The sequence below is a fragment of the Xyrauchen texanus genome, chromosome 43 (assembly GCF_025860055.1).
Source record: "Xyrauchen texanus isolate HMW12.3.18 chromosome 43, RBS_HiC_50CHRs, whole genome shotgun sequence".
In the NCBI taxonomy this organism is placed as follows: domain Eukaryota; kingdom Metazoa; phylum Chordata; class Actinopteri; order Cypriniformes; family Catostomidae; genus Xyrauchen; species Xyrauchen texanus.
In genome coordinates this window covers 5,901,196-5,914,407 of record NC_068318.1, presented here as the reverse complement: position 1 = coordinate 5,914,407, position 13,212 = coordinate 5,901,196, and the positions used below count along the sequence as shown (strand labels likewise).

At 44.8% G+C, this 13,212-nt stretch overlaps 1 protein-coding gene across 5 annotated transcripts in view; it reads left to right on the top strand.

Annotated features, from left to right (window-relative positions):
• LOC127635415 (transmembrane protein 150C-like) overlaps window positions 1-12,890 on the top strand; it is a 47,515-nt gene extending 34,625 nt beyond the window's left edge. For all 5 annotated transcript variants that reach the window (XM_052115455.1, XM_052115456.1, XM_052115453.1 and 2 more), the window contains one exon: window positions 8,190-12,890. In XM_052115455.1, the coding sequence (XP_051971415.1) occupies window positions 8,190-8,398 (209 nt within the window). In that variant the 3' untranslated portion in view covers window positions 8,399-12,890. The remainder of the gene's footprint in view (window positions 1-8,189) is intronic.
• Window positions 12,891-13,212: the final 322 nt, after the last annotated feature.

Sequence of the window (13,212 nt, the reverse complement as noted above, 5' to 3'; positions counted from 1 at the left end):
AAGCAAACGGCAAACTAATGAGGGCAGGTGAAAACAATGACAGGGAACACGAACTCTAACAGAGGACTATGGAGTTACAAAAGGGACTAAAGTGAAAACTAAGTGCAAAAGTGACAAGATGGAAAACAAGAGGGCAACAGTGAAACAAGACAGGGTAACCATAACAGAGCCCCCCCCCCAAAGGATCGGCTTCCAGACGATCCTTAACAACAAATAACAAAAACCCACAAGAACAACATGAGGGCACCAGGGGCAAACAGACAGTCCAAGTGGGCACATGGGCAGACAGGCAGACTGGGGGGGCACACTGGGCAGGCAGGAAGTCCGAGGGAAATGAGACAGTCCACGAGGGCACAAATGGAGGCGAGTCAGTCCACAGGGGCACAAGTGGAGACGAGGGTTAGGGGGCCAGGGAGGTATCGACTGGGCAGGGACAGGTTTCGATGGTCTGGGAGCTGGCCACCGGGCAAGGGTAGGTGCAGGAGGCCTGGGAGCTGGCCACAGGGCGATGACAGGTTTGGGGAACCTGGGAGGAGGCCACTGGACGGGGACTGGGTCAGGAGGCCGGGGGGGGAGGTCTCAGGACGGGAACAGGGTCAGGAGGCCTGGGAAGAGGCCACGGGACTAGGACTGGGTCAGGAGGTCCGGGAGGAGGCCACAGGATAGAGGCCGGCTTTGGTGGCCTGGGAGGTGGTCGTGGGCCAAGGGCCGGTTCAGGGGACCTGGGAGGTGACCACGGAACAGAGGCCGGTTTTGGTTGCCTAGGAGATGGAGTGGCCACAGGGGAGGCCGGCGGCGCTGCGTGAGGTGGAGCCAAGGTGGACCTCTGAGGCGGAGCTGAGGGAGGTGATGGCTCAGAAGGCCCAGAAGGCGGAGCTGAGGGAGGCTCAGGAGGTGGAGCTGAAAGAGGCTCAGGAGGCGGAGCCGGGGTAGGCGGCACCGTGGGAGGCTTTAGGAGCGGAGACCAGGAAGACTCTGGAGGCTCTGGGGGCAGAGACGTAGGAGGCTCTGAGGGGGAAGCCGTAGAAGGCTTGAGTGGCTCGAGAGGCGGAGCCGGAGGAGGCTCGGGTGGCGGAGCCATAGGAGACTCGAGGGGCTTGAGGGGCGGAGCCCTGGTAGGCTCGAGGGGCTTGAGGGGCGGAGCCCTGGTAGGCTCGAGGGGCGGAGCCCTGGAAGGCTCGAGGGGCGGAGCTCTAGGAAGCTCAGGGGGCGGAGCTCTGGAAAGCTTGGGAGGCTTGAGAGATTTGAGGGGCGGAGCCCTGGGAGACTCAAGAGACTTGAGAGGCGGAGCCCTGGAAGGCTCGAGGGGCTTGAGGGGCGGAGCCCTGGAAGGCTTGAGGGGCGGAGCCCTGGAAGGCTCGAGGGGCTTGAGGGGCGGAGCCCTGGTAGGCTCGAGGGGCTTGAGGGGCGGAGCCCTGGAAGGCTCGAGGGGCGGAGCTCTAGGAAGCTCGGAGGGCGGAGCTCTGGAGAGCTTGGGAGGCTTGAGAGGCAGAGCCCTGGAAGGCTCGAGGGGCTTGAGGGGCGGAGCCCTGGTAGGCTCGAGAGGCTTGAGAGGCGGAGCCCTAGTAGGCTCGAGAGGCTTGAGAGGCGGAGCTCTGGAAAGCTCGGGAAACTCGGACGGCGGAGCTCTGGAAAGCTCGGGAAACTCGGATGGCGGAGCTCTGGAAAGCTCGGGAAACTCGGATGGCGGAGCTCTGGAAAGCTCGGGAAACTCGGATGGCGGAGCTCTGGAAAGCTCGGGAGGAGGAGCCCTGGGAGACTCGAGAGGTGCTGGCTCTTGGACGATCGAGGCTTCTGGCGCCGGCTCTGGGACGGTCAAGGCTACAGGCGCCGGCTCTGGGACGGTCGAGGCTACAGGCGCCGGCTCTGGGACGGTCGAGGCTACAGGCTACAGGCGCCGGCTCAGGGACGGTCGAGGCTACAGGCGCTGGCTCAGGGACGGTCGAGGCTACAGGCGCTGGCTCAGGGACGGCCGAGGCTACAGGCGCTGGCTCAGGGACGTCTGAGGCTAGCGGCACTGGCTCACTGCCGTCTGAGGCTAACGGCACTGGCTCACTGACGTCTGAGGCTACTGGCTCTGGCTGGGTTACCATGGTATGTGCCGGCTTAGGTTCGCCGGGCGCTGAGGGCAGAGTCGAGGGGGGTTTAGGGCATGGAGCTGCGGCAGGCGGAGGCTGGAGCGCAGAGACCACACCCTTTCTCCTCTTCCTCCGGGCTGATGCGACTGGGGAGGCTGGGATGCTGTTCCTGGTCAGCGTGGGTTCAGGCTCGCTGGCCGTGGTTGACGACGACTCAGGCTTGCTGATGGTAGAGGCCGTAGGCGCTGGCTCGCTCACTGTGACATGCGTGGCCGCTGGCTCGCTCACTGTGACATGCGTGGCCGCTGGCTCACTCACTGTGACATGCGTGGCCGCTGGCTCGCTCACTGTGACATGCGTGGCCGCTGGCTCGCTCACTGTGACATGCGTGGCCGCTGGCTCGCTCACTGTGACATGCGTGGCCTCTGGCTCGCTCACTGTGACATCCGTGGCTTCTGGCTCGCTCACTGTGACATGCGTGGCTTCTGGCTCGCTCACTGTGACATGCGTGGCCGCTGGCTCGCTCACTGTGACAGGCGTGGGCCCTGGCTTGCAGACCGGGGCAGGCGTGGGTTCTGGCTTGCAGACCAGGGTAGGTGTGACGGGGGGGCCCCGGACAGCTGAAGGGTCTCCACAGTGGGTGGAGGGGTAGGGTCCTCCTCCACGACGCCCACGGTGAGCTGTGAGCCGCAAACTAGTAGGGTCGCCTCCAGGAAGTCGCAGAGCGTCCAGCCGTGCGTTGCCTGTGGCAACCGCTCCCTCAGCGCCACGTTCAGATTGCCCCTAAAGAAGGCCACCAAGGCTGAGTCCGGGAAGTCTGAGACACTCGCCAGGTTCAGGAAATCGTGGATGTGGTCTTGAATGGGGCGGTCCTCTTGCTTTAAGCGGAGCAGTTGGTAGTTCGCACGTTCTAAAGTGAAAACTAAGAAGTGCAAAAGTGACAAGATGGAAAACAAGAGGGCAACAGTGAAACAAGACAGGGTAACCATAACAGGCAGGGGCTTGTGCCCTTGTAGCTCCCGTTCTGTGGACGTCAGTGTATATATATATATATAAATAGCTTTTTGAAGACATTGAATAATATAACCAATCAGGTGTTGTTGCCAAATTGATTCAAAATATTAATGCACTGTTAGATAATTTTGTCATCCAATGTATTTAATTTATTTGTTGATCTGCAATCCCCGTCTCGATATGGCTCAGCTGAGGGAAGAAAGAACTGACACAGAGAACCAATGCTATCAAATCCTTCTTCAACGTTTATTGTCCCAACACTCTGTTTTATGGTCCAGAAAACCACATTCCACTGGACCCTCACCAATGAAATAGTTCTTTACCTTATATGGGGGTGACATACATGTTTGAGCTACGTGCGAAACGTGAGACAAAAACACATTCCTTAGAACATCTTTAGAGCAGGGAGCAGCTGTAGCTACCCCCAACAAGAGATACATAAAAGAGGCCTTCATTATTCCACATTACATCACCAGAGAAGTTGTTGAGAAGCATTAATTATTCCACAATGCCCACTTTGATCCTGAAAGGATCACATAGCCTTCTCAACCAACTTCAGTGTTAGGTACACGCATATAATGCAGCATGGCGATATTATGCCTGTTTATCATTACATTCATCTTTTGCATTAGTAATTGTAGCAAACATGGGCCAAATAATAACATAAGTAGAATGCATATGGCAATCGATATAATGGAAAACATCCAGGGTGCTGAATCACCCAAACACATTGAAAATTTCCCCATCTTCCCTGATGTTATCAGCAGCTAATCCTTTATTCAACTTATCCATTTCCTTTCATACCTTCATGAATTCACCATCATCATCAATGTGACCCAGGATGTATGTATAGCATTTGTCACCAAATATTTTACATATTCCTCCTCCATCTTTAGCCAAGAATTAATCCAAACATTTAATACCTCTTGGCTGTCCAACACTGTCTAGATATACTTCAGGGTCACTGAGGCATCACATTCTATGTACCTTCGTTTCCGGGTGTTTACCCGTACCTTCATAACAGAAACCTCTTCCTGTAACATTACCATAAAACATAAACTATCATACATTATTTCTAGGAACTGGAATTACACTTGCGACTCCTTGCTGTTGTGTTGATACTGAATGGTCATAGGCAAGCACCGAACACCTGCCATATGCAAAGTGTCAGTAGGAATGTCTTCATGTTGACTGTTCCGGGTCCCTCCTCAGGTCCTCCTAATTCACAGATTCCCGGTTGGGCACTGGCGCTGCGTGTTCAGCTCCTCCAGTGCTTTCACCGTTCACCTCGAATCAGTAAGGCCCTCCTCTGGAGCAAGCTTCACGCGGCTTGCGTGGATCCACTGTGGTTGAAGGTCAGTTAGCACCCCCGTTCTGGTCACCGGCAGTACAGATTGGCCCACTTTGGTTCACCTAACTTCGTTGGTTTCAGACACTTCACCAGAACCTGCTGATTCTGAACAAATGAATAGGGCTTTCTGCAGGCAGAGGGAGAGAGATATCATCATTTATGCCATTTAATATTTAATGAGGGAATCCAGATATTCTGCAATCACCACCTCCGTGTCACCTGTGGAGAGAAAGCTAGCGTGACCTTTGACCCCAAGGGGTCGGGAAAGGCTTACCCATTAGTATTTCAAATGCAGGGATTAACAACAGAGGACGGTGACATTCTGAGCTCAGTCAGCCGAATCTCTGTATTATTTATTTTGCCAAATTTTCACCATTTTATAATTTTACCTCACAGGAAAGCTTCTGTCCGTTTAGAATTGCAGTTCGAGTGTGGTATTGAGTCGTGCTTCAGTAGGCTTGTGTCTGTTGTTCTGTGCGCACATTAAGACACAAGACATACATTTTACTGCATTTTGTACCCCATTTATGCAATAAGTTTGATTTCACTTAATCTGAGGCCCAATGTTGTCAGATTCAGATGGATTTACCTATAACAATTTAATGTCTTTTACCAGTATTAATTGTATCATGGAAAAAGTCTCTTCAGCTTGATTCAGCTCTGGGCTTACCACAACTTCCCTTGCAGCCCACTTTGCTACCTCATCAGCATACTTCGAGTCTGTGTATTTATCGATTGATTTACCTTTAGCCAAATGGCATGCTCTGATCAACGCAAACAACTCAGCAGCTTGTGTAGATTTATATGGGAGCGAATAATCTTCAATAATTCGATTTGGAAGTTCCATTACAGCTTAACCAAACAGGACCCATCAACGTTCCAATGGTTCCCCTCCTCCAGGGCGGATGATGAAACATCCGGCCTGTATAAAGTACATGTTTTAGGCGATTGAATCAATTATATGTGTCATCAGAAAATTCACCTTTAGTTAGTAATCGATACCCCGATCAATGTTATGCTGTCATGTGGTAATGTTGTGCAGGATTGTTCCTATCTGGTGAGAGGTGTGCACAACTAATGGATGTGAGAGTACAATGCGTTCTGCATGTTGTACCATCAACGCCTCAGCAGTCACTGCTCACAAACATGCAGGGAGGTTTTGGCAACTGCCTCTAAAATTTTTTGACAAGTACGCCACTGGTCTATATGTTCCGCCATGGGACTGAGCGAGGATCGCTGCTGCTGTGCCTGTCGCCTCGTGCACGTACAGATGAAAGGGTTCATCATGAGTTGGTAGTAATGTTCATTTCAGCAGTCCATTTGATAGGTTCCTCAGCCCTTGAGAGTGTTGCTTCTCTCAGGATTTTGTCATATACCGAGCAGTTTGGCACCCATGCTCGACAATAGTTTACTAAGCCCAATAAGCTTTGCATTTGAGTCTATGTTTTAGGGTGTTGGAAGGTATTAATCATCTTCACTCTGTCTGTGGAGAGACATATTGTTCCTTTCTGTAGTTCATGACCCAGATTGAAAGTTCAGTTTCACCCATTGCATTTTTTCTTTTGATGTCTTGAAGCCAGCCTTCACTAATATATTGCACACTGTAGTTGAAGTGGCTGTGCATGACATGATGTCCGGGCCGGAAAGCAGGATGTCGTCAGCATACTGCAATAGACAGGTGGCAGCTTGGTGTCCTTCAAAGTAGCGTGTACTACAGCAGAGAACACAGCAGGCGAGTCTCTAAATTCTGTTACTATTGGCCTCCATATGTGAATGTGAACAGCGGCTGTGTAATTGGCATAACTGACACTGAATTAACACAAATTACTAATAATAAAATGAGTGTGGTCTGCTGGAATTTAGTTAATAGTAGTGCACACATCCGGCACCACTGGTCAGAATGTCATTAATTTTCAAATCTTGTGTTAATTTCCATGTATTATTAGCTTTCTTCATAGGATTAATTGATGATTTTTGTGATGAGTGAATGTGTTTCAAAATACCTTGTGACAGGCATTGCTATATTATTGGGCCAATGCCTTGTTCTTTTCTTTGAAAAATGGATACTGTTTGCAGTTTGCTATACTGGTAAGTTAAAGAGAGTTTGGCAACATATGGTCTTACATCAATAAAGCCCGCCTCATCTTTGTGGGCGGCCCATAGCGCTGGGTCTACGTTGAGCATTTCCTGTTTCGCAGCAGAAGTGTTGTCAGACGTTGAGCTGCAAACTTCTCCGTAATGTCCTGTATACACAGACTGAAAATATACTGAGGGAAACAGTAATTGTAATTAGTTAGAATCAAAAGTTATTTTTCCCAATTTTATGCATCGGATTACAGACGAGTCAGGCAAAATCATGCATTTTAAACAAGTTTGTGTTATCTGGAGATGTTACGGGGAATTTTGGTGTCATATTACACTTTACAGGAATGCCATTCATTCCCACAGAGTTCAGAGTGCGTCCTGTAATAGAGCCCTCATAGCAATGCGCTGTAAATGATCTATTAGATGCGCCAGTTTCGATGATAAAGGTATGCGGTTTTATATAGTAATTCTTTGCATTTATTCAGCGTCTCTGACAATGTTATTGAAACGATTTTATATCCGTTTGGGCACTTGATTAAAGAAATGCAGCTGTTGTATCTTTGCTCGTATTTTTCTTTGAGTCTGAATCGAATACGTCCGCGGCTGCAGCGAATGAGTTACCCTTTAAATTGTGTTAAATCGTGATACAACAGTGCGCATGGTGTCTTTGGTAAGCTAGGGGTTAAAGCTTTGTTCACTATAATATCATGTTTAGGCGGCTTGTTTTGAAACAGAGACCGCTGCATGCATTTAATTAGTCTCTTTTTGTTCAGGACCTATGTCCCAGAATAGTTTTATTTTCTTCCACTCATCGTATGATTCTATATATACTATTACTATATATTTATAATCTCACTGAGGGTCCGTTCACCCTTTTTTAACCATAGATTTTGGATTTACTCCTGAATTGATCTAACTACGTTTTTTCTTTTTTTTCCTCCTTTTTCCTTTCTCTGACCACCCAGCCAAAGAAGTTGTTGAGAAGCATTAATTATTCCACATGCACATTAATGTGAGAACTAAAATAGTAAAAATAGTAATGGGAAGTTTTCTCTGTTATTCTCACGTTCACAAAAAAAAAAAAAAAAAAAAAAAAAACTTTTATTTCCTGGGTTTTTATTGGTGTTTCTTCAACTTTAGGCATGTTTAGCACTGTGGATTTCTAGAACATAAAGTATGGTTAAAACATTTTTCACCATATTTGAATATGTCTATTGACACGGTCTATTGCAAAGCAGGATATTTATGTAATTTTTCTTAAAGTTCCCAAATACACATATTTAAATAATTTTTTGCACTGTTTGTATAATTTGGCAAAATGCACTTAACTGGAAATTATGCCCAATAAAAAACATTTGCTCACAAGTGATTTTTACTTTGAATTTTGTTTTCCTCAAACATTACTTGTCTCATATTACATCTCAGTCATACACATCTGGGATGGCATGAGGGTGAGTAAATGATGAGGAATTTGAATTTCTGGAGTGAACTATTCCCTATGTTGCCTTATTTTACATTCCCAGCAAAATCATTGCGTATATATCTTGAATATGCAATATACAGTATATTGCCCAGCCCTACACTTTAATGATTACTCAATAAGCTTCATTCACAGGAGTTGACCAATTTTTCTAAATTGCAGCCTTGACTTTCAATCTCAGATTTTGCTCTAATGGCGCAACGGCTGCACATGCACGCTGCCCGCGCTCAGTGGGCCCTTGTCATGTTTTTCCTGACTTACCTGGGCACCTTTGCCATGGAGTTCCGCCATTACCATTTTGAGATTGTGTGTAGTGATGACCAGGACCCTCCCCTTAGTCTGACTGAAAGCTTCTCGGAGGTCTCAGAGTACCAATCTGACCAGCTATAGTCCTTTGTTCAGCCCAGTGCTTCCAGTGTTCACAACTTTATGCATGTATTGCTGAAAAGAATCTCTCTAGAAAGCTCTCTGGATCAGTATGTTCTTCTTTTTCTGAATGTGTAGATAGATTTAAAAGTAACAAACTCATGAAATGCACAACGATTTAATGTGATGTGTTCTATTTTATGTGTCAAATAAGTGAAGCAACAAGGACACTTTCAATGTGAGAAGATACAGAATCTCCTTTGGCAAGATAATCCTTCAAAGATGTTGACAGTTTAGATTTAAACTATGCCTTTTTTAATTAGTGTGAAGATACAATTAGCAATTAAAGGAATAGTTCATCCAGAAATGACTTTTGGGTGAACTATTCCTTTAATGTAAAAAAGAACTTGGAATGGAATCTGTTTTCAAGTACGTGTGCTTTTTTTTTTTTCATATTAATACTGCACATTGAGAAACTTAAAGTAGCTTATGGTGCATTTTATACTTGGATCAAACAGCATGATGTTACATTTCAATACATATCTGGCATTGGTCTTAATTCTGTATTCTATTACTAAAACAAACATCCCATGAAAGTGTTTTTACTGTTTTAGGGTGCAGATGTATCTAAATGTTATTTGTTAGATATATCCATTTGGATTAAAATTTTATAACAACTTTTAATATTGAGTTTTACAAGACATATTAATGCTTCACATGAGGTAGAGTTACAACAAATCTGTGTCTAGGTGGTTAGGTAAACCTTTTGCAAAAGAACACTGCACTGAAAAGTACTGAGCCCCTTAAAGGACAGGCAGAGAATTTATCATCTGAAATAGTTCTACATTCCCTCGCAGTAGCTACAGTTCAAAATTTTACATACACCTTAGCCAAATACATTTAAACTCAGATTTCACAATTCCTGGCATTTAATCCTAGAAAACATTCCCTGTCTTGGTCAGTTAGGTTCACTACTTTATTTTAAGAAGGTGAAATGTCAGAATAAAAGTAGAGATAATTATTTATTTCAGCTTTCATTACTTTCATCACATTCCCAGTGGGTCAGAAGTTTACATACACTTTGTTAGTATTTGGTAGCATTTTCTAATTGTTTAATTTAGGTCAAACACGTTGGATAGCCTTCCACGATCTTCTCACAATAAGTTGCTGAAATTTTGGCCCATTCCTACTGACAGAACTGGTGTAACTTAGTCAGGTTTGTAGGCTTCCTTGCTCACACACACTTTTTCAGTTCTGTCCACAAATTTTATATCGAATTGAGGTCAGGTCTTTGTGATGGTCACTCCAATTCCTTGACATTGTTGTCCTTAAGCATTTTTGCCAAAAAAAATGTGTGGTATGCCTGGGCTCATTGTCCATTTGGAAGACCCATTTCCGAAAGAGCTTTAGCTTCCTGGCTGATGTCTTGAGATGTTGTTCTGGAATTTATTTGCACTTTTCGCATCAAACTACGTTCATCTCTAGGAGACAGAATGCATCTCCTTCCTGAGCACAATGATGTCTGCATGGTCCCATGGTATTTATACTTGCGTCCTATTGTTTGTACAGATGAACGTAGTACCTTCAGGCATTTGGAAATTGCTCCCAAGGATGAACCAGACTTGTGGATATCCACAATAATTTTTTCTGATGTCGTGGCTGATTTCTTTTGATTTTCCCATGATGTCAAGCAAAGAAGCACTGAGATTGAAGGTAGGCCTTAAAATACATCCTCAGGTACACCTCCAATTGACTCCAATTAGTCTATCAGAATCTAAAATGGCTAATTTCCTAAAGGGTTGACATTGTTTTCTAGAAGTTTCCAAGCTGCATAAAGGAACAGTTAAATTCTGACCCACTGTAATTGTGATATAGTCAATTAAAAGTGAAACAATCTGTCTGTAAACAAGTGTTGGAAAAAAGACTTGTGTCTTGCACAAAATAGATGTCCTAAACGACTTACCAAAACTATAGTTTGTGAATATGAAATCTGTGGAGTGCTTAAAAAATGAGTTTTATTGACTTCAACCTAAGTGTATGTAAACATCTGACTTCAACTGTATATCCATCCCCTATGAAAATTAACCATAACTTAACTACATAACTATAGTTTGCTAGTGGTCAACCGATAGTGGATTTTGCAGATACAATAACCAAGGTGGTGGTAAAGGCCGACAAATCTATACAATAATAAATCGTATTCTTTCCTTACTATGAAGGGCACATACATTGAGTCTGCAAAATGAATAAAATCCCAAAAGCAGTTTATTGTTCAACCAAAATCCCAATAATAACCAGAGAAATGAAGATTTGGTGTATAACGCAGGACTTTTTACTTTAAACAAGCCTGAAATACAACGGGGACTCATAGTTTGAAATTACAGAGTTTTGGCTCAGTTAAAAAGCTCTATATGTAAGTGTTTACCAAATTAAGCTTTTAGCCTATAGATTCACCAGATGAAGAGTTTATGTATATACTTCACCAAATGAGGTTTATTGATAAAGAATAAAAAAACAGTGGGGGAAAAAATGAAAATAAAATATCGGCAAATATTTTTTTCCGATAACCGATAGTTCCAAAAAGCAAATATGGGTACCGATTAATCTGTAAAGCCAATATATTGGTCTACCTCTAAACCAGTCGTTCTAATTTTTTCAGTTCACCTAATTAATGATACTGACAAACTGACCTTTCTGCCATCATTTACTCACCCTTGTCATTCAAAACTAGTAAGACTATTTTCCTCCGTGAAACACAAAATTGAAGGATGAGAGGATCATGTCTGTGGCTGTCCTAGCTCCAAAATCACACATCAAAGCACCTTAGTGTCCATAACACTCATGCTTAGATTTCAATTCTTCTGAAGCCATATGATAGTGTTGTGTGAGGAACAGACCAAAACTTCAGTGTTAATTCACCTCTTCACCATTTGAAAATGGCGCACACGAATCCATCTTTGTTTAAATAATCCCTGCGAGCACACCTGACACAATGAAAGCTTTTGGGCTGCCGAGATCTGTGCACGCAGGATGCGCTGCAGTTCCAGGCAAAAGTTTAAACACAGCTGGGAAAAGGCAGAGGAAAATAAATTGCCACATTGGTTCTTGTGTGTATTGTCACTATTTCTGTTGAATGTGTGAAAGTGATAGAGTCTTGAGGACAGGTCAGTCTTCCGTGACCCTCTTATAATACCTCCAATCGTTCCTCAGCACCTGATTGGAAAGCTGAACCTGTGGGCCTGAACACCTCCCTCTGAAACTGGATCCTGGACTTCCTGACTGGGAGACCTCGGTCAAACCAGATCGGGAGCAGCATCTCCACCACCACCACCACCACACTGAGCACTGGGCCCGCCAGTGCTGTGTGCGCAGTCCACTGCCGTTCACTCTGCTGACTCATGACTTTGCAGCAACGCACGGCTCAAATCACATCATCAAGTTCGGTGATTACACAAAAGTGATGGAACTCATCAACAAGAACGGCGAGTCAGCATACAGAGAGGAGATGCAGCTGCTCACGAACTGGTGTGGCGCCAACAACCAGTCTCTGAATGTGGACAAAACAGAAGAGATGGTTGTTGACTACAGGAGAACACAGAGTGACCATTCTCCGCTGAACATCAATGGAGTCTCTGTGGAGATCGTCAAGAGCACAAAATTCCATGGTTTCACCTGGCAGAGAACCTCACCTGGTCCCTCAACACCAGCTCCATAACCAAGAAAGCCCAGCAGCGTCTCTACGCGATGGCTGAGAAAATCCCATCTCCCACCGCCCATCCTCACCACATTCTACAGAGGGACTATCGAGAGCATCCTGAGCAGCTGCATCACTGCCTGCTTTGGAAATGGCACCGCTTAGGATCGCAAGACCCTGCAGAGGATAGCGAGGACTGCTGAGAAGATCATCGGGGTCTCTCTTCCCTCCATCATGGACATTTCCACAACACGCTGCATCCGCAAAGCCACCAGCATTGTGGATGACCCCATGCACCCCCCACACAAACTCTTTACCATCCTACCGTCTGGCAAAATGTACCGAAGCATTCGGGCCCTCACGGCCAGACTGTGAAACATTTTTTTCCCCCAAGCTATCAGACTCCTCAATACTCAAGAGACTGGACTGACACACATACACAACTGAACACCCTTTGCTATTTGAATATTTAGCATTTACTGTACCATCTTGCACAGTTTGCACAAATGCACTTTATGTAGTAATGTGTAGGTCTTATTTAGCTGTGTAGTCTCACGTAGATCTGTGTTTGTTTTTATGTTGTATTATGTAGCACAATGGTCCTGGAGGAACATTGTTTTGTTTCACTGTGTACTGTACTAGCTGTATATGGTTGAAATGATAATAAAAGCCACTTGACTTGACGTAAAACCATAACCACAAATTATACCACGGTTCTACTATGGTAACCATAGTCACCTATGGTATTTGTGTTTAAACCATAGTAAACAACATTTACAATTATTTTACTACAGTAACTATATTCTAAATAAGGTATCTGTAGTCAAGCCATAACCACAAAATTGACCATGGTTGTACTACAGTGACTTAAGTTTAACTATATTATTTGCAGTAAAACCATAGTAAACAAAATGTACAATAATGTTACTGTAGTAACTATATTTTCTATGGTATTTATAGTCAAACAACACAAAACAAAACATGGTTTTAACACAGTAAATATAGTTCATCTATGGTACTTGTGGTAAAACCAAAGTAAACAATTTACAATCATTTTACAACAGTAACTTTATTTAACCATGGTATTTGTAGTAAAATCATAACTATTATGATGTAATAAAACATAATACAAATTATGATGTTT